At 45.8% G+C, this 25542-nt stretch overlaps 1 protein-coding gene across 2 annotated transcripts in view; it reads left to right on the top strand.

The window, feature by feature from the left end:
* LOC138448912 (zinc finger protein 282-like) overlaps nt 1–25542 on the top strand; it is a 464485-nt gene that overhangs the window by 319937 nt on the left and 119006 nt on the right. Inside the window, exons 6-8 of one of the 2 annotated variants that reach the window (XM_069604728.1) lie at nt 7583–7693; nt 18680–18790; nt 24230–24319. In XM_069604728.1, the coding sequence (XP_069460829.1) occupies nt 7583–7693; nt 18680–18790; nt 24230–24319 (312 nt within the window). The remainder of the gene's footprint in view (nt 1–7582; nt 7694–18679; nt 18791–24229; nt 24320–25542) is intronic. The other variant, XM_069604729.1, reaches the window with a different exon arrangement.

Below are 25542 nucleotides of genomic sequence, written 5' to 3'. Positions count from 1 at the left end.
GGGGACCTTAGAACTTGTATAGATTATCGCGCCCTGAACCAGATCGCCGTTAAGAATAGATATCCGTTACCTTTGATCCCTGAACTCCTGGACCAAGTCAGAAAAGCATGCATATATACAAAGCTGGATCTTAGAGGAGCCTACCACTTGGTACGAGTAAAAGAGGGCGATGAATGGAAGACGGCCTTCCGCACCAAGTATGGGCTATTTGAATATCAGGTCATGCCCTTCGGACTTTGCAATGCCCCGGCCGCCTTTCAATATTTTATGAACGATGTCCTCAGAGAACTCATAGATGTGTGTGTTGTTGTTTACATTGACGACATCCTCGTTTATTCTTCATCGGAAACTGAACATCGGAAACACGTGAAAATGGTCCTCGAGAGATTGCGTCAACACAAACTTTTCGCTAAGTTGGAAAAATGTGTTTTCAACGTGAATGAAATTGAATTCTTGGGATTCATATTATCACCTAGCGGAGTGCGTATGGATTCAAAGAAGGTCGATGCAATTCTCAAATGGCCATCGCCATCCTCCGTAAAAGGTGTTCAAAGCATGTTAGGCTTCGCTAACTTTTACCGCAGGTTTATCCCCGAATTCTCTCGAATAGTCCAGCCCATCACCGCCTTGTTAAAGAAAAACAAACGTTTTGAATGGTCTACCGAGGCGGAACAAGCTTTCCAGAATTTGAAGACTAGATTTATCTCTGCACCGATCTTAAAACATCCTCGCCCAGAACTCCCCTACATCGTTGAAACTGATGCTTCGAGCCTTGCCATGGGGGCAGTTCTATCACAAAAGGACCCAGTAACCAATCAGTTGCATCCCGTGGCATTTTGGTCCCGCAAATTCTCGCCTCCTGAAATCAATTACACTATTACTGATAAGGAACTTCTAGCTATCAAGTCAGCCTTTAAGGCTTGGCGGCATTATCTTCTGGGGGCCCGACACACCGTTACTGTGATTACAGATCACCGAAACCTGCAATATTTGAAAACCGAAAAAGCTCAATCCTCTAGGCAACTCCGTTGGGCACTATTCTTTGCCGAGTTTGACTTCATAATTACCTATCGACCTGGTACAAAAAACGGTAAAGCTGATGCCCTTTCTCGGATGGGAGTGGAAGAACATTTGATCAATCCTAAACCTGTACCTATCATTCCCGAACAAAGAATTCTAGGTGTAATCGCCACACAATCCATAGAGGAAGTTAAGGATAAAGCCAGGCTACTGGTAACTCCAGCAGACATACAGAATTGGCATCTGCAGGGAAATGACTTTACGGTGAAGGACAACCTATTATATTTCCAAGAACGGTTATACCTGCCCAGCACAGATTTACAGAAAAAGGTAATCTCTTGTTATCACGATTCTTTAATGGAAGGACATCCCGGTATGACCAAGACCTCGGAAAAGATCAAGCGCTACTTCTGGTGGCCGTCTTGGAAAAAAAATATCAGAGACTTTATAATGTCCTGTGGAGTATGCGCCCAAAACAAGAGTCAAAAGGAAAAACCAGCCGGCCTCTTACGCCCTATTGACATCCCGCCTCGCCCTTGGCATACGCTTTCTATGGACTTCATCACCGATCTACCTCCATGCTCCGGATACAATACGATCCTAGTAATCGTGGACCTATTCTCCAAGATGGCGCATTTCATTCCACTCAAAGGCTTACCAACAGCAGCAACTCTGGCCCGAGAATTTCTCGAAAACATCGTCCGACTGCGCGGTTTTCCTTCAGTTCTAATTTCGGATCGAGGTAGTCAATTTATTTCTCATTTTTGGCGAAGTTGCTGTCGGTCGGCTCAAATTGATGTGAGACTTTCGACCAGCCACCACCCTCAAACCGACGGACAAACCGAGAGGACCAATCAAACTCTGGAACAGTATTTGCGCTGCATGCTACAACAAACTGAAAAAACTTGGAAAGATATCCTTTGGATAGCCGAATATGCCTACAATAACTCTGTCCACTCGGGAACTGGGAAGACCCCGTTTTTTCTTTTATACCGTAGTCACCCTCGAACCTCGGAGTTGGATCCACTCCAAGATCTTGGAACACCAGCAGTAGACCACCTGCATTCTACAATCACCCAAGCCTTTAAGGAAGCAGTTTCTCACCTTCAAAGGGCTAAAGAACAATACAAGAAAGGAGCAGACCAACATCGGAAGGAAGCCCCCAATATCAAGTAGGAGATCAAGTCTGGTTATCCACCAAATATCTACCTCTAAAAGGACCACGCACATTCAACCCAAGATACCTTGGTCCCTATTCCATCACTACCATAGTAAATCCAGTAGCGGTCAAGTTGGACTTGCCCCCTCACATGAAGATACATCCGGTCTTCCACGTCTCTCTATTAAAACCCGTGCAACCTTAAACCCGACTAACTACATCTCCAAAACCTATTCTAGTTGATGGAGAACTCGAGTTTGAAGTCAAAAGCATCCTGGATTCCAAGATCTCCAAATCTAAACTATTTTACCTGATTGACTGGAAAGGCTACGGTCCCCAAGAAAGATCCTGGGAACCTGCAGAATATGTCCACGCGCCTCGTCTAATCAAAAGATTTCATCGAACATTTCCTAACAAGCCCAAACCCCCGGAGAAGCCCGGTTTGGGAGGGGCCTTGAGGGGGGGTGCTGTCATGATCTCTGCTTCCAAAAGATCAGGACTTCCCCGACTCCCTTGGAAGCAGACCCATAACCCCGGTTCCGAGTGCCAGCCAGTCCCAATTGGGACCTTTTGGACCCTGTCCTGGCGCCAGTGGCACCAGGCTCATAAAGATGCCCAGTCCCAGCGCTGGAAGCGCCGGGCTCATAATGCTTGGGTGGACTTACCTGCAGCAGACCATGCTGCTTACTTACCTGCCAGTTGAACCCCTGATCCTCTTCTGTTTGGGACTACTTTTCCTGTTGGGTGGGGCAGGAGCCACTCCCTAGGTTCAGAACACTGGAACTCTTCTGGAAAGCAGGAACTCTTTTCTTACCTAGGCGTGGCTGTGGAAGGAGACACCTAAGCACTACAGGAGGCTATTTAAACCACACCCGATGGATGAATCTTGCTTTGCGTTATTCTGCATTCTCTGCAGCAGAACGCTCATTGTGTCTTCTGCTTCTGATCCTGGGCCTAAGGGAACAAAGGCTTACCATCCTGGAATCCAGTCTTCAGCAGCACCTGTAAAGACAAAGAAAGAACAGGTTAGCACTACGGTCTTCAGTGGCAGCGCATCTCTTACCTGGTCCATCGGCTGTCACCAACGCCTCGCGCTGCATTCCGGCATCTGAAAGACAAAGGCTTACCTACTCTTCGCATGCTCCGGAGGTCTTCGCACTGCATTCCGGCATCTGAAAGACAAAAGCTTACCAGCTCTTCGCACGCTCCGGAGGCCTTCGGCACTGCATCATGCATCTGAAAGACAAAAGAAGGTACGTTTAAAGACATTGGGCAACTTTATTACTCACGTGCCATTACTCCTTCCCACGCCGAATCCAGTGGGTATTCCAGCACCCTTCAGCTTCTCTAAAGCTCCGAACTTGTACCTGCAAGATAAAAGGGACAGTTAGTGCGCATCGTGAAGCAGGCTACAAGCGCTTACTTACGTGCTTCCAGGCGCTTCTATTCCTCACGCGGGTTCAATCCTCAACTCTCATCAGCCCGCCATCCGCCATCGCCGGAACCCTGCAAAACAAGAGCTATCATTACAAAAGACTTTTAAGACATTTGAAGTGCCCAGAACTTACCGTTAGTGCAGTTAACGACGGACAGCAGTCCTCTGAGGTCAAGAGGCCTGCACCCTTATCCAGTGAAGAAACTGGTTACGGCACCCTGCCCCGAGGCAGATGGAGAGCTCGGCGTTCACTTACCTAAGACATCTTACTCTTCGAGTCAGACATACAGTGCACAGAGGTCCAGCCCAAAGAGCCAACCGTGTGTTACACATCACCTTTGAAGATACGGCATTCACCCAGTCAAGACCGGCGCCTCTGCGGGAATCAGGTGAGCGTTACAATGGTGCTATAAATGGTATGAGTAGGCCTCATGAAGATGATGGGAATATATGGGAGAACTGCCACTAACGGTCTAGTTGTTTCACTGTAAGAAGAACCGTCCAAGAAATTAAGATAGAGGAAGGACAAGATCGTTGTTGTGTGGTAGTAGTGTAGTTGGAGAAGTTGTAGCAGAGGGTGGAAAGAGAACCGAAAGCAAAGAAAGGAAAAGAGCGTGAGAGGAAAAGGAGGACAGAACTGGACCGGTCCGTGACATCTGAGCCAAGCAGAGGACCGATGGGTGAAAAAGCGGTCTGCGGCTACAGACCCTCTGTTGGCATGGAGGTGTCATCGATGCAAGGCCAGATGCCTTATCCAAGCCAGGGACGTGGCCCCTAACGACAAGTGGGCACGGAAGAGAACAGAGAAGTGAAGAGGGGATGCAGACGTCCCCAAAAACAGTCAGTTTAAGTGGCAGAGTTGCCGAGGAGAGGTGGAAGATCAGACCACCGCAGAGACTGTGACACCGGAGCCTCAAGGCAGCTAAACCAGCCGGTCTCGGAGGCTAATAAGCCCGACTGCTAAACCCAGTCAACGAGAGCAGCTGAAAAGCTGCCAGGAAAATATGTGACATGTCCACGCAGAGTGGGACCTTTGCAGAGTGGGTCTGCTGACACAACCGTTGTGAGACAAGACAACGGAGCATCACCAGTGACGAGCAGATGCTGGAACCTGGCAGTTCCCAGAGGAACGGGTAAGAAGATATCTGATTATCCATAACGCTTCCGTGTTATCAGGAATTACAGTCGGTCGATCCTTGATGAAGGAAAACCCCAGGGAGATACAGTAATATATATTGGCAATAAGAGAAAACAAGAAAGCAACAGGCACACCTGTGCTTATTAATAATCCCAACTCTTCCTTGTCCCTGTGAGATGGGGACATGAAATTGACAGTGCTTGGTAGGAGAGTAAACCAAATCTGTGAAAGACAGGGAGAACGTTATTTTGTTTGTAATTGCTCACAATAATCCAACAAGAGGAAATACCAGGGGAAGAGGATTGTCCCCCGTGGCATTACTGGACTCTGTTCAGGGGAAGGAAGTCACTTCTTCCCCTCCCCCCAAACCTCCAACAGTAAGCAGGCCAACAAGTAAGAACATCTTACTTTCAGTTGCTGGAACTTTCCTTTGGAACACTTTCTTTGAGTTTGAACACTTAATTACCCATTGGCGCTTTTTGCTAGAAAACAATGCAAGGCTGCAAAGGAGCAGCCAAGAGACACTTTATTTTCTGCTTGTTACATCTTTTTGTAGAACTCAGAGTGTGAGGGTCAGATTAGGTTTTGGACACAGGAGGGAAAGCTTTATTTTGGACGTCCTGCAAGGACTGTTTCACTAGTTAGTTTTGCTGGGGCAGGGAAACCCCTCTTAGTGTTGGGGCTAGAGAGGCATTTTTCCAACCCCATTTTTGTGTTAAATAAACGTATTTGGCAAGAAGGTGACTTCCCTGTGTCAGTCTCCTATGTCCGACTCCTCACACACTGTAAAGAAAAGAACAAACATATGAAGTATATAGTAGGGTAAAGAGAAAGAACATTGCTCAATTACCTCTCTCTTAGTCCACCTTATAGGCTAGTCAGATAGAAACGAAATCGGTTTGGGTAAGTTATCTATTTCATTTACCCATAGTACATATATGTTGACAAAAAGATTTGTCGTGCCAGAATACAGGTGTTAAAAACACATTTTAATCAACAATTAAATTCAATACATAGTGTGGTATATGCTTTCCACAAGACATTACCACCTTTCGGATATATAAAAAACTTTTAAGAAAGACTATTTAGAAAAAACAAATCCAGAATGATGGCACAATGGTGCCAATTGTGGTTGAGGTTAGTAAGTGACAAATACAATTATACATAGACATGAGATGTTATTACCAATATCTATATTTGCAGAGGAGCAAACTATCAGTGTTCAAACAGAAAATACACAAATATCTTTTTGTGTACAAAGACAGCAAGATTTAAAGTGTTTTAGGGATGTCTACATATGTTTCGGCTGAACAGAATTTCGTGAACACCTTCCCTGGTGTTCCGCTGTTATTGTTTAAAGCCCTCTTCAGGACAGTGCGTTGTTTTAGAAAATTGACAGTACGTTCAATGCTCCCATCTCCGTTTGGTTGGAATCGAAAAGGAGACTCTGAAGAAAGACAAAGAAATTGGAGTCTTTTTTTAATGAATTGTCCCGGATTGTGCAGAATTTAAAAAAACAGAGTGATTTTAACACACCATCTTAGGCAAAATGTATATGTAAGCGGGCTGTTTGCATGCCCTATGTGAGCAGTTTCACTGACCTTTTGATCTTGAGTTGGTTGGACTAAAGTATTTAATGGTTTTCTCAGGCCGTAACTTCCTGTTTCGTGATTTGTAAATTTGGACAATTTATCCACTTGGTAACTTCGAATCTGTTTCTCAATAATTCAGGTAACAGACGTGTTTTTGCATTTTTCAATTTCAGGCTCTGTACCTATTGTGACATAGACAGAGGGGAGAAGGAAGAAGACACATAGTTGTCCGATATATTTTTGAAGACTTTTTGTTTAGTTTTTTCAGAACTGATTTCTCTTAGAGATATGTTAGTTAACATACCTCCTTGTCGAGGCTTCTTCGCGACTTTTATATGCTGTTTTTTGTTTTAGAAGGCGATTCAAAGGGCCCACACGCATCGACTTCAACTTTATGAACTCATCTGCCTGAAGAAAACGACAAAAAACAAACGGGCGAGTTTGTAATTATATTTGTCCCCGACGGAAGAAAGTTGCCATTATTATGCATATTTCTCTGACCAAATATGTTTGTTTCTCAGTATTCGCTGACTGAATTCTAAATTGGCAGTGCGGGCGGCCATGGTGCTGCAGTGTTTGTTTACCTGCTGGTTGCTCTCGTTTCCAAGTATATAGTAGGGTTGTGCTGTGCATCTAGGTTTTGGTAGGCGCAAGTTCTATCCCGCTGGTTTTACACACAAAATACGCACCTATCCATGTGTGATGAAAAGACTTTGGTTGACCTAGGTGCTCACTTGTCTGGCTCTCTTGGGTTACATATGCAGGCCTCCATGTACACCCTTCAAAGCTATGAGTACAATGGCCCTGTACAGTATAGAGATTTGAAAGCCCTTATGGTCAACTCAAGCCCCACTCAAAGGTCCACCATTACTCAGAAACTGATTTTGCCTGATGCTGCACTTGTAATGTTCTTTTAGAAAGTACTTCTCTGTGGTTTCATGGCTAATGTGAACTCTCTATACAAAGCCATAGAGCGTATGGAGGGAGAGAAGAGGGGCGCTGTGAAGTGAAAGAGTTATTCTTTCTCAACCTAAAACATGTTTGATTTTCCAACAGTGGAAAAAAGGCATTTTTCTATATTTATTTTCTTAAGAAATATTGTTGTAAGTGACAGGATTTCTCTTGCACTAGGCTTTTCTTTGATTTCCTTTTAGCTTCTTTATAACGTGTTTTGCCAACTTCAAAACTACCTGTGTTTTTGGCGAATGTGTACATTGTGCTGGATTATTTTCTCACAGGGTATATGGACGTCGCACCAGCTGCTTCCTTCAATATTAAAACGGAGGGAGAATCATATTCCATTGAAAGCGTGGACCCTGAGAGAGGAGAAACCGCCACCGGCCCCACAAGTGAGTAAACGGCGCTAGATATCACAGATAACAGACTTGAGCAGGCCTTTCGCCTGCTCAACTTGTGGGGGGCAGACATGGCAGGGCAACTGTGGCCTCGGGGCTACGTCCTACTTACTGTTTCCCACATTATTACTGTGGTCGAAGGTGCTGTAATTCTTTTTGAAGCTGCATCGTGTGCAATGTCCCCTATGGCTAAATTGCCAACCCTATGTTCCATACTTTATTTGTTATTTATTCACTTACTTTATTTACTGGTCTTGTTTAGTGCGCCTATACATCAACATAGTTTTTTAAGGCGCATCAAGACAAGGGAGGGGTACAGGACAGAAAATAAGAACAATAACGATCATACTAGGTCTTGAGGCATTCGGAACATGCAAGTGCAAAACACGAAAGATGGGTACAGGGAGGAGAAGTGAAGGTCGGGGAGACAGGGGGAAAGACGGACAATGGCGTTTCTACTAGGTCTTGCGACAATTCGGAGCATGCAAGTAGAGTAACAGAAAGGGCATCAGGGGAGGAAAGGAAGTGAAGTGGGGATGAACATGGGTAAAACAAAACAAACAAAAACATTCCTGCTAGGTTTTGCGACAATTCATAGCGGGCGCGTGCGATGACAGAATGAGGGGGGAGGAAGGGAAGTGCAGGACGGGGTAGTGACCAGGCGGGAGGGAGGAGAAGGTGTACAATAAGTGCAAGTGAAAAGGTTCCAACACAGCACACGACTGGACGGAAGAACGACATTCGAGTGGGTGCACAGTTTGGGAAGCCTCACCCTGCGGTGCAGGGGGCTACATCAAATTATGCAGGAACAAGTAGGTAAAATGCAAGAACTAAGCTGCTGCACAATTAGGAAAAAGCCTCACCACATGGTTGTGGGAACTATATCAAATAGGCAGGTACCCATAGGTAAGAGCAACATCACAGGCGGTGATACAATTTCACGGTGTCTATTCACAAGCAGAGTTACATTTTTGCTGTGCAGAAAGTAAAGAAGGGTAGTGGTGGTCATGAAAGAGAGGAGTTATAAGCACCACCCCAAGCCCCCTGTGAGCCCCCTGTGAGTCTCTGTGCCCCCCACCCACCCCTAAGCCCTCCGTGAGTCTCTGTGACCCCCACCCACCCCAAGCCGCTGTAAGTCTCTGTGCCTCTAAGCCCCCTGTGAGCTGCTATGTGCCCCCCACCAACCCCCAAGCCCTTTGTGAGTCTTTTTGTGCCCCCCACCCACCCTCAAGCCCCTGTGAGTCTCTGTGCCCCCCACAGACCCCCCACGCACCCTGTGAGTCGCTATGTGAAGAATTAATGGTATTTTAAATATGTTTGTTTTGTTACGTTATTCAAGTAAGGTTTTTAAATGTACTGTAATGTATTGTAATTATTGCTTTTGCACTTGGGATGTGTAAGGTTGACTTGTTTAACCATATTACATTAAATACAATTGATTAAAAAAGAACAATTGCACTACTAAAAAGAACATAACCACTCCTATTTCCTTGGCGTGTGACAAACCTTTGTGAATGGATACCTTGGTTTATCCACCTATTAAGTTTTAAGACCACACTTCTTTTCTTGTTCTTAAAGTGCCGAGATCCCCAGATCTCTAATTCACTTTTGGAGACATGCATGGGGGAGGGCACAGGGGAATGGGAGCAGGAAAGGGAAAGAGAGAAAAAGAGAGAAGCCTCCCAATCTCTTTTCTCTGTGTTTGTTCCCGCCTGTCTATTTCATCTATTTAACTGTAGGTTCCATGCCCTGCGTCCCCAAAGGCCGCTTCATCTGAAGACCTGTAGTCTTGCCCATCCAGGCTTTCACTTGAATCCAACAATCTCCTTCATATGTTCCTTAAGTAACAAGTACAGTACATAAGGGAGAAAGTGATGGGAGCTAAGGAGGACAGGTCATTGTGGCACCCCACTATATCCACCATTGCTCACAGAGATACAGGCGAGTGGACTCGCAGTGATGGCTCACGTAGGTTTGCACAGTCTGTGAGTGAAGGGCACTTTACTTCCAACTTGAACCTCACTGGCCAGTGTAAACCATGAAATATTGACTAGGACCCATCTTCACTTTTAATCTTTTCATTTTTTGTTTAAATCTCTTTATTGCTTTCAAATGCAACAGTTCAGAAACCATTTAAATTCGGCACACGAGGAGGGTAACATTTCTAATGTTGATTATCGCGAGTAATTTACACCAATGAGTCGTTAATGGATCGGAGGCAAGTACTATGCAACACTCTTTTTCGTATTTATTATACAGCATTAAAAAAAATAACAAGAAAAATACAGATGCCGCCATTCTTTTCTGTAACTGCCACCCACCGTTCAATCCGTGATCCTGCCTCTCTGCATCCTCTGTACGAGCACACAGCAAGTCCTCTTTCGCTGTCAACCACAAGTATCTGCCAGACAAAACGTTTGGAAGAAACAATGCAAAAGCCATCACTGACCACACTCATTGTGTCATAAATAAAAGTCTGCCACTCTGGAAACTGGAACTTCCTGCGGTGACTGAAAAACCAGGAAAGTAATCATGGGAAATTAAAAGTGTAGCGATAATACTTCTATGCAATAAATACAATCTACACTCTATGTCCTTAAATTACTTGCAATAATCAGCATTCTATGGCACTGTCTTAAAGTATACAAGATTAATATAAACGATAAAGGGTAAACACATGTAAGTGGTTCCTCATGGCGGAGTTCATTTACTCCATACTTTAAAACAGTAAATACATCCACACATGCTTGACAGCTTATGCCTGGGATAAAGCCCTGTGTATTACTGCTGCATTTCCACCGTTTTCGCCCACACCACCGTACTTGTTATGAGGCCCATTGTACATTAAATAAAACATGTATACACATGTAATACATCCATTGCCCTTCTAAGCGCTACTTTCTGCTTGCAGATGCTTTCAAGTCCCTGCCTCGCTAAGTTCTAGTCCTGTGTTTACATACATTGAATAAGGACGTTCTATGTGCTTCTAAGCACCTGCCGGTGCTTTGTAACTGGTCCTCCTTAGCGTCAGCTTGTGAGGGTAGACTGAGGGTTCTGGGAGTAGGTCTCTGAAAGAGGGAAGAATAGCCAGGAAATCCACTGCCACATCCACAGCTAAAGGACACCATGTCAGAGATAGCCAAAACAACATAATTAGAACCACACAAATGTCCTGGAGCAAGGAAAGGAATAGATTCTGTGCAACATGGGGAAGGGAGAGAAAACATAATGACCTTCTAGGCCTGGAAAAAATGCACCTCAAGCTGTTTTACAAGGTTCTAGTCTGCAGCTATGCTGAAAAATATTGAAGGTTGAGTAGTGCATCTGGAGGCAAAAAGATTGATCTGGTAAGGTCCCCACCTCTCCTGAAGCGGACTAAACATACACCTGCTGAAGTGACAGCCACTTGAATAGGTCCATAAGCAGATTCAGAGCACCAGAGTACCTTTTATCCAGTATGCCACGTAGAGTTCCTCAAAACCATGGGCCATTTCTGAAAGTTTTTCAGATCATGTGCCTCCTAGTTAGTTTATGTACGACACTGCAAAGTGATTGGCTATCAAAAGAAGTACTGAACAGTCGGAAACAAACATGGGACAGCAAAGGACACTAGAAGAATCTATAACAAATCTATGCGTCTCAAGTGGTTTGACAATGACCGATACATGAGGCCCGACAAAAGGATATGCTAAACAAAAAAGGGGTTTTCGAAATCATGTACAAATTGGGAACAAAATAACACACCAGGTGTTCTCAAGTAAACTAAAGTTGTTGGTTGATGTTTCCCCCAGTGTGAATTCAGTTCTTGGGGAACCTCAACAAACAGTATCTTTCAGGGGAGTACAAAATGGGTCCAAACAAAAATACCTGTGTCCTGGTCTTTCCCTGTAGCTTAATACAATAAGCAGCACACTTAGTCTCGAGCTCAAGGGGTTCCCCAACCCTTTTTCTACTTTCTCTGAATCCCCCACCCCTTCACACCCACAGTCTCGGATTTATAGGGTTCTAGCCGCACCTCTCTTCCTGCGGGTACCTTCTGGTACAGTCTCAAATTTCACAATTGCGCAGGAGCCTCATTGTTGTTATGTAGTTTAGGGTACCTTGGAGCTAGCCGTGCCGAGCTGAAAGCCTGGAGGTCGCCATAGATTGTCTATGTGTTGCTTCTGGGGCTCCTACGGCTTTCCTGCCTCATGATCTCCAATCCCAACTACCTGTCGTACTTGCTGTCTCATTTCAAGCCTGTACCTAAGGATCTTTTCCTTAATGTCTCTGGCTCCCGGTGCCCCTAAACCCAGCCACATGCTTGTTCAACCATCTACCTTCTTGCGCAATATAAGAAACCCTTCCACCCCCTCCACGCCAGTCACTTGCCTTTTCTGCTCTTCTCCTTTGATGTTCCTCGACTTCTCTTCTTCACTTCTCGCTATTACCTCCCCCTTCTGTATTTTTCTCCACTACTCTGACACTCCCAATGGTTCTTCTGACAACTCATTTGTCTGTTTCCTGTATCCCCCTCTCATTCTTCATCTCTCCTTACTGATTGACAGCTTCTTGTCAAGCAATTCTTCCTTCTCTCCTCAACCACCTTCTGCGTCTCCCCTTTCCTATCCCTCTGGGTTCCTCTATTCACAACCTTCTTGATCTCTCTGCTTCAAGGCCTCGGGGTTTCTCTCTTCCCCATCTTCTGGGATGTTTTCTTCTCATCTGTCTAGGTTCACGCCTTCCCATTCTTTTGGGTCCTTCCTGGTCCATCTCTTTGGGTCATTTTCCTAGTCCTCTCTGTCTCTTACTTGCCCTCCTTCATGGTCATTCTCTTTTAGGTTTCTTCTGTTTTTCAATCACCAACTGTCACAACCGCAGGTTCCTGGCGTTTATGGAAGAGGTGGAAATATGGCGGCCGTCCAACTGTGCCGCCACGTTGTGCTCCCAAGCGCTGTTAGCGGTCTAGTCCTTTCCATCATGGCCGCTGCCGAGTGTACTTCCCTGTTTACGCTCGGCGCGTTGCAACTTCTGTATCCTCTTCGTTGCTAGCGCTCCACAGTTCTCTCGCTTGGCAGTGTTCCGCTCCTGTCCTATTTTCCTCTGCTTACCTCTCTCTTTCCGTTGTCTTCTCTTCTTTCTCTTGCCTGCGCCCCGTTATTTTCTCTTGGGCGCGTGGATTGCTCGCTTCCCTTCTCCTCTCCTGCCTTGCCTCTCTTGAGTTTCTCTCTCGGGCTCCCCCCCCTTTTTGATTCCATTTTGTGCTGTTCTCTCAACTCGCCTTTACTGAGCTCTACCCGCCGGTATTCCGGTCTCCCATATTCCAGCTGGTCTTGGTGTATCCTCTCGTTCCGCTGCATCGGATATCTACACTCCGAAGGGGTTTTTGTGCCGTAAGGCTTTTCCCCTTGCCTCACTTGTCTGTCGCGGGGGGGAGTCACCGTTGATTCGTTCCCAAAGGGTCGCGGTGGCTTCCTCCCGAGGCCGACCCTATCTACACAAGGAGAGGAGGACTTTCACTCGTCGATCCCGCGGAAAGAAGTTGGACTTCTCATCTTCATCAGGTGAGGAGGAAGGGGAATTTGCAGACTCTCAGGGTTCGAGTGGGGTGGACAACATAACGGAAAACCCTGTCGATACGCCCACAGCATCAGGCATTGTTGATAGCTTGCAACGCCAAAATACTGACATGGCAACTCCCCAGCAACTTCAAGAATTGGTTGCGGCTGTACAAAACTTAAACCTGGAAGTTCAAGCCCTTAAGACGGCAAATACCGCTCTCCAATAGAGAGTTACCGCCAGAGAACAGCAAGTCACAGATTTACCACCTTTGCCTCTGGTGTCAGGCAAATTGGACGGATCAGAGAAAAAAGTTAAAGAATTCTTGGAAGCTTGTAATATCCATTTCGCTTTCAGACAGAACGCCTTTTCCTCCGATCACGCTAAAGTGGGGTTTATGATCACACACCTGACTGGTAATGCCCTAGCGTGGGCTACCCCATTGGTGTCCCAGTCCGACCCAGTGCTACAGAACTTTGTAGCATTCAAGGATCTTCTCAAACAGACATTTCTTCGCACTGAGAGCGCTCACCTGGCTAGTGAAGACCTGTTGGATGTATGTCAGGGTGGTTCTGACCTACTCAATTACATATCCTCCTTCAAAAGACTAGCTGCAGAAGCTGGCTGGCAAGAAGAGGCTCAATACACCATCTTCAGGAGGGGTTTGCGCGAAGAGCTGAAGGACGAGCTCGCTAGGATCCCTCGCCCCGATTCTTTCTCAGATCTCATAAAGGCTGTTGTAAGGATAGATTTTCGGTTGACTGAACGGAGGAATGAAAAGAGAAAGACCCGTAGCTCCAGCTCTTACCCCGAGACTCACCCATCGACCTCCTCACCTGCCGCTCGTCCATCCACCCGGGAAGAACCTATGCAAATAGGAGCAACCACAGCGCCCTCGACAGCGGAAGAGAAGAAGAGGAGAAGAGAGGGCACCCTTTGTCTATACTGTGGCTCCTCCTTACACCTCTTGAGAGACTGCCCAGATGTACCCCCCAGACGTCCGGGAAACAAATGCCCTCGGTAGTTGGCAGGACGGACTACCGAGGGGCTTTTCCCAGTTCCTATGTCACTCTTTCAGTTACTTCTGCCCAACCCTCAGACGACCAACGTCTCATGGTGGTATCCGTCCAGCTTCAGTTCAGAGGAAAGGAAATGGAGACCCTGGCCCTGCTGGATTGTGGAGCAGCCGGGAACTTCCTGGACACCCTATGGGCCGACAAGGTAGGCCTTCGCAGGATAGCCAAGAAGGAAGACCAGAAGGTAGAAGGAGTAGATGGTACCCCTCTGTGCTCCGGCCTCATTACCCACACCACAGAGGAGGTACGGCTATCCATTCAACAACATACTGAAGTACTGAGCTTCGATATCATTCGCGCAGCTCATTTCCCAGTCATTTTGGGGATTGGTTGGCTCCAACGACACAACCCTACCATAGATTGGTCGGCCAATCTTCTAAGTTTTCATTCTGCCTACTGCCAGGAGAAGTGTCTTCCAGGTCCCTTGTTCGAAAGCGTCAAGATGGGGTGTGCCCCTGAGAGGAGCACGATCCATTGTATCCCAAGCTGTCTTCAGGAGTACGCCACAGTCTTCCAAGACCAACAACCCATGGAACTTCCTCCTCATCGACCTGAGGACTGTAGGATAGACTTAGTCCCTCTGGCTCTGGTTCCGTTTTGTAGGATGTATCCCCTTTCCTTGTCGGAAAAGGAAGTCCTTAGACGCTACTTAGATGACAACTTAGCCAACGGACCTATCCGACCTTCCAGATCACCAGCAGGAGCATCTCTATTCTTCATTCCTAAGAAGGACTCCAAGGACCTAAGACCTTGTATCGATTACCGAGGGCTTAACCAACTTACCATCAAGGACCGGTACCCTATGCCCATAATCTCGGAGATCCTGGAGACCGTCCAAGGCTCAGTAGTTTTTTCTAAACTCGACCTACGTAATGCTTACCATTTGCTCCGCATCAGGACTGGTGACGAATGGAAGACGGCTTTCCGCACTCCCTATGGGCTGTTCGAATATCAGGTTATGCCGTTCGGACTGGTCAACGCTCCCTCCATCTTTCAAAGGTTTATGGACCGTATATTTTCTGATCTCTTGGGCCAAAACACCGTTGTCTACTTAGACGATATTCTGGTTTACTCCCGTCAGCCCGAAGAGCATACTCGTCATGTGAAGGAAGTATTACACAGGCTGCAGCGACATCATTTATTGGTCAAGCCGGAAAAGTGTGCTTTCGCCAAATCCTCCGTCTCCTATCTGGGGTTTATTTTGTCCAGCGAGGGGATCGCCATGGATCCCAAGAAAGTCGAAGCTATTCTAGGCTGGCCCTCCCCTTCGTCGGTCAAGGAGATTCAAAGATTTTTGGGACTGGCCAACTTTTACCGGAAGTTTATTCCCAAATTTTCCAGACTCACTTTGCCTATCACCTCCTTACTAAAGAAAGCCTCCAGGCCCTTTCGATGGTCCAGGGAAGCCGAGGAGAGTTTCATCTGCCTGAAAAGAAGGTTCTGTTCTGCCCCTATTCTGAGACAGCCCGACCAATTGCTTCCCTTTATTCTTGAGACCGACGCCTCCGCGGGTGCGGTTGGCGCCGTTCTCCTACAATCAAATCAGGGCCAAGAACATCCCATCGCCTATTTCTCCAAGACTCTGAACCCTAGTCAGCTAAACTACTCTGTCATAGAAAAGGAGCTCTTAGCTATGAAACTGGCTTGTCTAGAATGGAGGCATTTTCTCCAATGAAGCTTACATCCGTTCCTGATACGTACTGATCACAAGAACCTACAGATCCTATGTCAACAAGAGTGTTATAACACCAGACAAGCCCGATGGGCGCATTTCTTTGCACAGTTCCATTTTCTCATAACATACATACCTGGTACCCAAAACCAGGTTGCTGATGCCTTATCTCGCAGAGATGAGACCTCTCGGGGATACGAGAAAGAGCTCATGTTTCCACATATCAAGATAATTTCCGCTGTATCGTCTTTCGTGGAAGAAGTGAGGGAAAGATCTCTTTCCCCCGAAGAAACACTCTTGCAAGTGGGGAGGACTCCGGTGGATCAGAGGGACGGTCTGTACTTCACTCGAGGGAGGCTCATCCTTCCTTCACAGGACCTCAGAATACAAGCTCTCCAGTGGTGTCACAACTCGAAGGTGGCCGGGCATAGAGGCTTACGAGGGACTTTGGAATTACTGCAGAGATCCTTTTACTGGCCCGGTATGCGAGCCGATACTCAGGCATACATCCAGACCTGTCTGACCTGTATGCAAAATAAACATCCTACTCGAAGTCCCCTTGGCCTGCTTCAACAAGACTCGATTCCCTCAGGCCCCTGGAAGCGCATATCTACAGATTTCATCGTAGATCTACCGATTTCATCGTAGATCTACCGGTTTCCCAGGGCTGTACCTGTATCATGGTAACTGTAGTCTCCTTCTCGAAGTTGGCTCATTTTTCCCCCCTACCCAGGATACCTTCGGCCTCCCTTATGGCGGAAGTCTTCATGAAAGATGTCTTCAGGTTGCATGGTCTCCCCAAAAAGATCGTGTCTGACCGTGGGAGCCACTACACCTCAAAATTCTGGACTGCCTTGTGCAGACTGTTGGGTATCGAAAGGGCCCTGTCCTCTGGGTTCCACCCACAGACTAACGGGCAGACGGAAAGGCTAAACGGGACCCTTGAGCAGTATTTGAGGTGTTTCATTAACCAACAACAGGATAACTGGGTTTCCCTCTTACCAACAGCTGAGTTCGCTTATAACAATTCTGTACACAGTGCACTTGGGATCAGCCCTTTCTTTTGTACGTATGGGTACCATCTTGAATCTATAGTACCCACCTTCTGGACTGAGACTCCTATACCATCCTTAGAAACCTCTCTGTCTAGATTAAAGGAAGCCCATAACACCGCCAACCAAAGTCTTCTAAAGGCCAACACCCGTAACAAACTACAAGCTGATAAACACCGGAGACCCGTACCGGATTGGAACAGAGGATCCAAGGTCATGTTATCCACCAAGGTTTTGCCCCGCTGGGTACGTCCTTCTAAGCTATCTCCCAGATTTATTGGTCCCTTCGAAGTCGTATCCAAGATCAATCCAGTAGCTTATCGCCTCAGACTGCCTAAGAATCTTAGTCGCATTCATCCGACCTTTCATACCTCTCAATTACGTCCCTTCGTATCAGGGAACAGAAAACAGAATACCCCCAGACTCCACACTTTGCCTGCTCCTACCTCCTACCTCCTACCTCTGAGGAATACGAGGTCTCCCACATCCAGGATTCTCCCACTTTTTGATTCAGGTTGCTTGCTAGCTAAGTTTGCATTTTATAAATCCCAAACAAATAAATATGGGTAAATGTGTTCTCTTCAGCTGCACAGTAGTATACTGAAGGTAGCAATCACCTGCGATTAGTGGGCCTTGCAGGGCCGGTAAAAGCCCTGTAGCCTGAGCCTACGCATGCCAGAGTGAAGCGAGAGCCTCAGAGAGGGCTCAGGGCTGTTACCGGCTGTGTATGGCCCCTTAAGTGGGTGTGATTGCAATTCACTCACTGGGGTTCATTCGGGGTGGTAATAGTTTTTACTGGAGATGGGCTCTGTGCACATTGCACAAACCTAATCTCAAGTTAAAAAAAACCAAGATGGCTCCTGTCCAGCATGTAAGTGGGGAGGTTGGGAGGGCAGGTCGGTGAAGGTTGCGGGATGAATTGGGGGTTAGGGGTAGAGGATGGGGATGTGATCGGGAGGGGCTCCTTGTTGCCATCCTACAATCAAGATGACGGCATCGAGTGAAGGGCCTCGGGTGGCTGGGGAAACGCAGGCGGTATGCTGCGTGCTCTTGACCACCTTTCCAGCCACCTGATTGGCTAAGCGCCCTTCCCAGGTGCGAATGTAAAATAACAGTTGTGTGGAAATTCTAAAGCTAGGAATTTAGAAAAACCACTGCCTGCTTTTCTCACTCGTTCATTTGGAAGTGAATGCACTAATTGAGCTACGCAATTGTTGCGATGTATGGACATTTCACCAAACGTCTAATTTAGAACAATTATAAACACTATCTTTGCTGGTAAACATTTCATGCTCCTTTTGCAATGTAGGCACCTACATTATTTATCAATTATTTTATAAACACTCAGTTCCGATGTCAATATATACATGCTGATATGGAGTATGATGACAGGTGTAATGCTTAATGTTAAATGATAGCTTTTTTTGACAACACATGTTTTAACGAGGAAGACTGATCCCGAGCAGCTCATTGTTCAGTAATAGAAATCTTTTTGATTTTTCACATTTTGCAGCATGACTAAAAGGGCATGTGTCCGTGATGCCAGATGATGTGTTCTCTCTTATGCCCGACTCTTATTTTTCGTAACTTTATTTGCAAAGTTGCAAAAGGACCTCATTTTTGTAAATTGGTTTTACAACAGGGTATATGGATATGGCACCAGCTGTTTCCTTCAACATTAAAAGTGAGGGAGAATCTTATTCCATAGACGACCTGGACTCTGAGAGAAGAGACACAATCTCGTGTACCACAAGTGAGTAAAACATGTTACAAGTTATCGCAAAAATCGGAGCAGCCCACTCACCCACAGGCCTGTCTCTGGAAAGCATGTAGGTGCAACTAATTGAACAGGTGCACTCTGGCATCATATTTCCATCTCATTTGAGATGCTAGAGTGCTGCTCAGTGCAGTGATTTTATCTAAACCTGCATCATTTCCAATGCTATCATGAGCTCAGTTGCCTGTTCGGTCCCATATTGGGTGGAGTAACACGCATCCACACTAATACAACGCATTGTCTCCTGTACTAGATTCCCTCCCTGCCCCTGCAACCTCCTTCCCCGCCCTCTTTCTTCACTCTTGCTCACCTTCCCTGCAGGCAAAGGTCTGGCTTCGCCTGATGGGGGACACTACGCCACAGATAAGGATCGTTGATTTGAACCTACTACTTGGTGATTTGGTGCAGTGCCATAGCAACCTTTCCAGGCCAGCGGTTGAGGAGCCCCTGATGCAGCACCTCCTGCAGGATCTGTAGGCATTCTTGGGTCTCCATCACGAGTTGTAATAGCAGAAGGCATTTTGCTTCAAGTGCCAGTCAGTGCTTCCCAGAAATTCAGGCCCATTTCCACAGAGATGCTCTCAAGGGTCTTGTAACATTCCGCCCTCTCCCCCCGTGACCCATTGTCTACCCTCTGCAGAATATTACTAACTAACCTTTGCTCCTGGCCCTCCCCGATGACATGCCACAAAAGTGCTCCATGTTGGAATGTAAACTGAACTCATCTTCCTGTCACATCTTTCATTCCCCTCCTGCCATCGCCACCTTATGCTTTCCTACACCACCTCCTGATGGTATTCCTTCTCCCCCCTCACCTCTAATCTCCTTGCTTCCTACTCTTTTCCTCCATTCGCCTTCTATGATATTGCTCCACACTTCATGCGTTACTTGTTCCTAACACCCACAAACTGCCTTTCCCCTTGTGTGTTTTTAGATCCTGCGACTCTCAGAAGTGTTGTGCTTCATTCAATATTTACCTTTTTTGTATGGTTCTCAGTAAAGGATTAGTCTTCACCTAAATTATACTCAATCACAGGTGTTGTGGACGTTTTTCACTGGGTAGACTGCCCCTTTAAGAGCAGGGTCCGCCATCTTGGATTGGGACAACATGTGGTCTCCTGCATGCATGTGAGTGCTTGGTTCCTGTAGCAGAGCTACATCCTCTGTTTGGTGTGGCAAGCACTCACAGTTCAGGAACCGCAGGAACAACTCGCTCAACTTTGTCTTTCTTTGCCAGCGGATGTGATCTCTTTGGGAATTAGTATGCTTTATTGGGGAACCTGTAACCCTTCAATCTCTTAATCGGCCACTAGTCATTTCATTTCATTTATCGAATTTATAAAGCGCCTTTAGCCAAAAGCACCATTACAAAATATTAGAAAACCGTACAATTTACAGGGTAATGCAAATAACAACTAAAAACAGAAGGAGGGGGAGAGAAACAGAAAGTCACTAAGCATAAAGAAGGGAGAGAAGATGAGCTTTCATGTTAGATTTCATGTTAGATTGGAAAATACAAAGCAATGAAGAGCGAGCAGATAGAGGGCGAGAATTCCAGTGTTATGGGGCAAGATCGGAAACAGGTAGAAGCATTGGGGGAGTGGGGACATTGTGAAGAAGCAGATTCTGTGATCGGAGAGTATGAGAGGGAGAATAGGAGAATAGATCGAGATTACCGAAGAACGATAAGGAGGAGCCAAGCCATGAGTACATTTAAAAACAATAGAAAGGAAATGGTAGAGAAAACGAGATTCAAAGGGAAGCAGGGAGGCAGTGAAATAGACAGTAAAGAAGATGTGATTGAGGAGCAGAAAGGTAGAGAAGAGAAGAATTATAAACAGATTGCAGAGGAAGAAGATGTGAGGCAGGGAGGTCAAGAAGAAGAAAATAGTAGTTGATACATGAAAAGTCAAGGCAGGACAGAAGAGGTTTCGTGGCATGAAATGAGAGATAGGAGCGAGCACAACGGATCTTAAAAAGGGCATAGCGACAGAGGTGAGCAAACGAAGAGCTATGCTGTCTAAAGGAAAGTGAGAAATCAAAGATAACCCCCAAATTGCAGGCAGAAGAGGAAAAGGGCAGAGAGAAAGGAGGCGAACATTGAGACGGAGGCGGAAGAGTAGACAAAATAGTTGAAGCTAGAAAAAAAGAACCTGTGTCTTTGAAGGATTGAGGTGTAGAAAATGTTTTGGACAGCAGAAAGGCAAGTTGATACAGTGGAGTAAGGAATACAGTCAAAGGAAGAAAAAGAGAGAAAGATTTGTGTATCATCTGTGTACAGATGAACAAAAAGATTAAATGAAGAAATAAGAGCAGATAGTGGGGAACTGTAGAGAGAGGAAAGGCTAGGACCAAGTACAGAACCTGAAGGGACACTTGAGAACAGGAAGTGAGGAAGAGGTGTGTCCAGCCCAAGTTACAGAATAGGGCCGCTGAGAAAGATAGCAGCAGAACCAGACAGACCCAGTAATAACCAAAGAAGAAAGGGAGGAAATAAGAATAGTATGATCAACAGTATGAATGTCGCAGATAGATCGAGAATAATAAGTATAGAGGAGAGCTTAGAATGACAAGAATAGAGTTAGAGACATACAAAAGAGCAGTCTCTGTCGAATGAGAAAGACCTAATCCATATTGGAGAGGTGGTAGAAGACAATTAAGGGTTAGGAAACTAGCAACCTGGGCACATGCACCCCGCTGAAGAATCTTAGAGAGAAGGGAAGAAGAGAAATTGGGCAAAAATTAGCAGGAGTGGAAGGGTCAAGAGTTGGGTTTTTTTTAGAATCGGGAGAATAAGAGTAAGCTTAAAGGTAGGAGGGAAACAGGAGTTAGAAAGAAAAGAATTAATGATTGAAGTAAGATAAGGAAGAAGAAGGTACGGTAGACGTGGAATAAGAGAAGAGGGAAGGGGATCCGAAGGAGATGCTGTTGTATGAGCATAGGTAAGCAGGGCATAAATATCAGAATCGGCAATAGCACAGAATGAGGATAAAAAGTATTAGGGTAAACTGGAAGAAGACGAATGAGGAGGAGTGGGAGAAGAAGCAAAAGCAGAACAAAGATTATCAGCTTTAGATGTGAAGTAACTAGCAAAGTGAGAGTAAGAAATAGATGAAAGGCGGGATGGGTCCGGAGATTTAGGAGACAGGATGTTGTGGTGAAGTTGGAAAAGACGAGGGGGGTGAGAAAAAGAAACAGTAAGATCTGGAAAGTACGACATTTTTGCTGCAAAGAAGACCGGGTCAAAAGAAGAGTGTAAAGATGAAAGTGTAGCAATATCAGACGGTGATCAAGATTATTTTCCCGTGCTGCTGAGTTTTACGCAGGCGGCAGTGGAGGGAGAGAAGATCAGAAGTAAGCCAAGGCTGAGGAGTTTTATGACTGGGAGTAAAAGAACAAAGAGGAGAGACAGAATCAAGTACAGACAGCAAAGTAGAACAGAGATTGCTAGCATCCACATCATTAGACAAAGAAGAGAAAGTAGGAATAGATGGAAAAGAAGAGTGTAGAGAAGAGAAAAGATAGTCAAAGGAACAAAAATTATGATCAGTAAAACTAGGTGAAGGTGGAGTAGTAGAAAGAGTAGGGGGAGAGAGAGAAAAGGAAGGAAAAGAGTGATCAGAGGCATAGAAGGGACCAAAAGACACAGGCTTGGCTGGAGGAAATAAGGAAAAGATTAGGTCACGAGAAGAGCCAGACTGATGGAAGGGAGGGGATGGGAACAGCTGAAGATAATAGGAGTAAGTAAGTGAGATCAACTGAGAGCAGAAAGGATTAAAAGGGAGATTGAAGTCACCCAAAAGGAAAGAAGGTGATGAAGAAAGAAGGAGAAGGTATAGAAGGAAATCAAGATGATCCAGAAAATCACTGGCTGGGCCCAGAGGACGCCACACAACAAGAAGCAAGACCGGAGAGAGGTCATAGAAGGAAGAAAAATGACATTCAAAAGAATTAAAGGTTGGAAGGCCAGAAAAAGATGGTAAGAGAGTCCAGGAAAAAGTTTAAAGAACCCCAGTACCCCCACCGCATCTGAGATGTGAGGACTATGAGAGAATAAGGTACGAGTAGCATGAAATTAAGCTGGTATAAAAGAGTTGTCAGGGGTAATCCGTGTTTCGGTAAGACAAAGAGTCCAAATTACAACGGAAAACTGAGATCAAGAATCGAATGAGACTTATTGCAGACTGAACGGGCATTGAGAAGACCGAAGTGAAAAACCAACAAGGCATCTGTATAAATTGGAGGGGAACATAGATTAGAATGGTGGTGAGAATAAGCTGAGAGTACCTGAGGAAAGGAACGGTGGGTTATCCTAGATGGAATAGGGTAAGGCATGAAAAACAGAGTGTAAAAGATCAGCGCGAAAAGGAGCAAGTGTGCGGCATGTTGGTGCATGATCAGGCATGAACAGGGACAAATGGGGAAAGACGATGCCCTTAGAGGTTGCCTTTTGAATGGGACGCCCAGGGCTAAGGACGCACTAAGGCCACTTCCTGAAGTAGCAGGCAGGTGATAGTCACATAACCGCTCCTGCATGTCCAGGGGGGCGGGCCACAGTGGGGAGCCCGCAGTGGCAGCTGTGTTTACACTGCTGATGGAAAGTCCACAATCGAAATGGCAGGGCAAGGTTCAAGAGGCAGATGATGTCAGGTAGGCAGGCAGCACATACTGCAAGAGGGCCACTAGTAAAACGCTGACATGTGTTAGCCCTCAACTGGCGGGGAACGAAGTGGAGACAACAAGAGTGTCCTTCCTATATCACCCCCAGGCCCATCATCCACTAGCTCTGGGAGTTACCCATGCCCCAAGATCACCCCGATGGATGTCCCCAAAACAAAGCAGGGGATTTTGTCACAGCATATATGATGAAATATTCATTTTCATTGCGCTGGTCAGTCCCATTATTGTAGCTCTTATTCCAATTCTTTGCCTATTTTCTTGATTCACAATCACATTTTTTAATTTGTCTATATACTATTAAATCATCATATTTGTTACACATTAGCTCACAAAACCCAACATTCCCCAACCCAGGTGGTTATTGTCTATTGCCTGTAAAGTGTCAGTTTTCATCAGTGCATCTGACCTATAACTGTTTATAAATGCATGTTGCTTGGTTTGCCTTTTTTGTCTTTAGGATATCTTTAAATTCTTGTGTTCCTATCTTAGTCCCTCAGAGGATATGCTATGCTCCTCTTATTACACCGTATGCTATTTTCTTCAATGTGAATTATAACTCTGTGGTGCTCAATGTTTTCTATTCCCAAATATGTATTTAAATGCAATATACTTTAAGGAATTGTTTGTATTTCAAATTTTAGACTAGCGGTTGTAGAAATGGATTCTCCATGTACGTTTGGTTTAATATTGTATATTTCGATGAAATAATTGAAATTGTTTCAACCTTTGCTACAGGAATTCAATTTCACAATTCTGGCTTAGAAGCAGGTCTGAAGGACTATCATGACATGAAAAGAGAAGAAAGCAGTATTTGCCTAATCTCAGGTAAAAATGCAAACACATCAAGTAGTGGTAGCTTGTGATATTTAATGCAGGCATCTGTGACAGAACACTGCTACCAATACACGTTCCAATAGCCTTTGGGGGGAAATGGGGGCAAATTATGCATTTTACAACACATTTTTTAAAACATGGCTAAAATTTCATAAGCTCAATTGGTCAGTTTCTAATGATAACATATTAAATATTGCAAAACCCCAGGGACTGCCACAGTGTTTGTATATATTTGAAGAACAGGGTGTCAATGCTTGATTAGAAATGACTTACAGTAACACATTTACAGATGTCGGAAGCATTCCCGCGAAGAGTGCCTGTACTATAGCATAAATATGAGAACAAGTAGTGAGCCACCTTATGTGTTAGGCATGCGGCAATCACACACAGTTTTACTTAACTGTTGGCGCGTGGCGCCAGTATCCACATTGGCATATGCCCCTGTGCCTGCAGGCCCTGAGACCTCACGTCCGAGAGCACCAGGCGAGTCGCCATTATTGTGCGCCCGCCTTCGGGTGGTGTCCCAAACCCCTCATTACAGAGAACAGGTCAGAGTAACCTCCACTGCCTAACAACGTGTGCCCCCTACACAGCCATGCTATAAAAGTCAGAGGAACTCTACAGATGGTGCGTTTTAATGCTGTGTTGTGCTAGTCCCTAGCTTCTGCTCATGGCTCTGTCCCCACACTTTCTCTCTCTGTGCCCCTGTTTCCTTCCTGATTTCCTGGGCCTGCTTCTCTCTGTTGTCCCTCCTTCCTGCTGCCAGGTTTATTCTGTGCCTCCTTTTCCTATGTCTGGTTCCTGCTGGTTCTGTTGCATTCTTGTTCGCCTGCCTGTCATTTGGCCCTTCCTGTGCCTAGGCTCCCTCTACCTGGCCATCACACCTGCACTACAGAAGACCTAGACGTCGGCACCCACCAGAAGTCTGAGACCCGCATCTAGACACAGAACCTGTTGCCATCGTATGCAGCCGGCTCCCCCTGTCGGTACCCTGCACTGTCTCTGTGTCACGCTAAATCCAGGGGAAGCTGAGCGTGAAATAGGGAGAGGTCCCAACCGGATCCTTAGTGCCTATCCTTTGGTGTTGGTTGGGCCGCTCCTTGGGCTACAACTACATCCACTGCCACGACGGCTACATCAGCTCCAGCAAAGGAAACCAAGAAAAGTACAGTTGCCTAGTGCAAGCGTGACGTTCAGTTTGACATTCCTTGGGT

This window comes from Ambystoma mexicanum, chromosome 1p, assembly GCF_040938575.1.
Source record: "Ambystoma mexicanum isolate Mex_15411 chromosome 1p, UKY_AmexF1_1, whole genome shotgun sequence".
Lineage (NCBI taxonomy): Eukaryota > Metazoa > Chordata > Amphibia > Caudata > Ambystomatidae > Ambystoma > Ambystoma mexicanum.
Note: the sequence above shows the minus strand (reverse complement) of the source record. Positions and strands in the feature narration are given on the sequence as shown.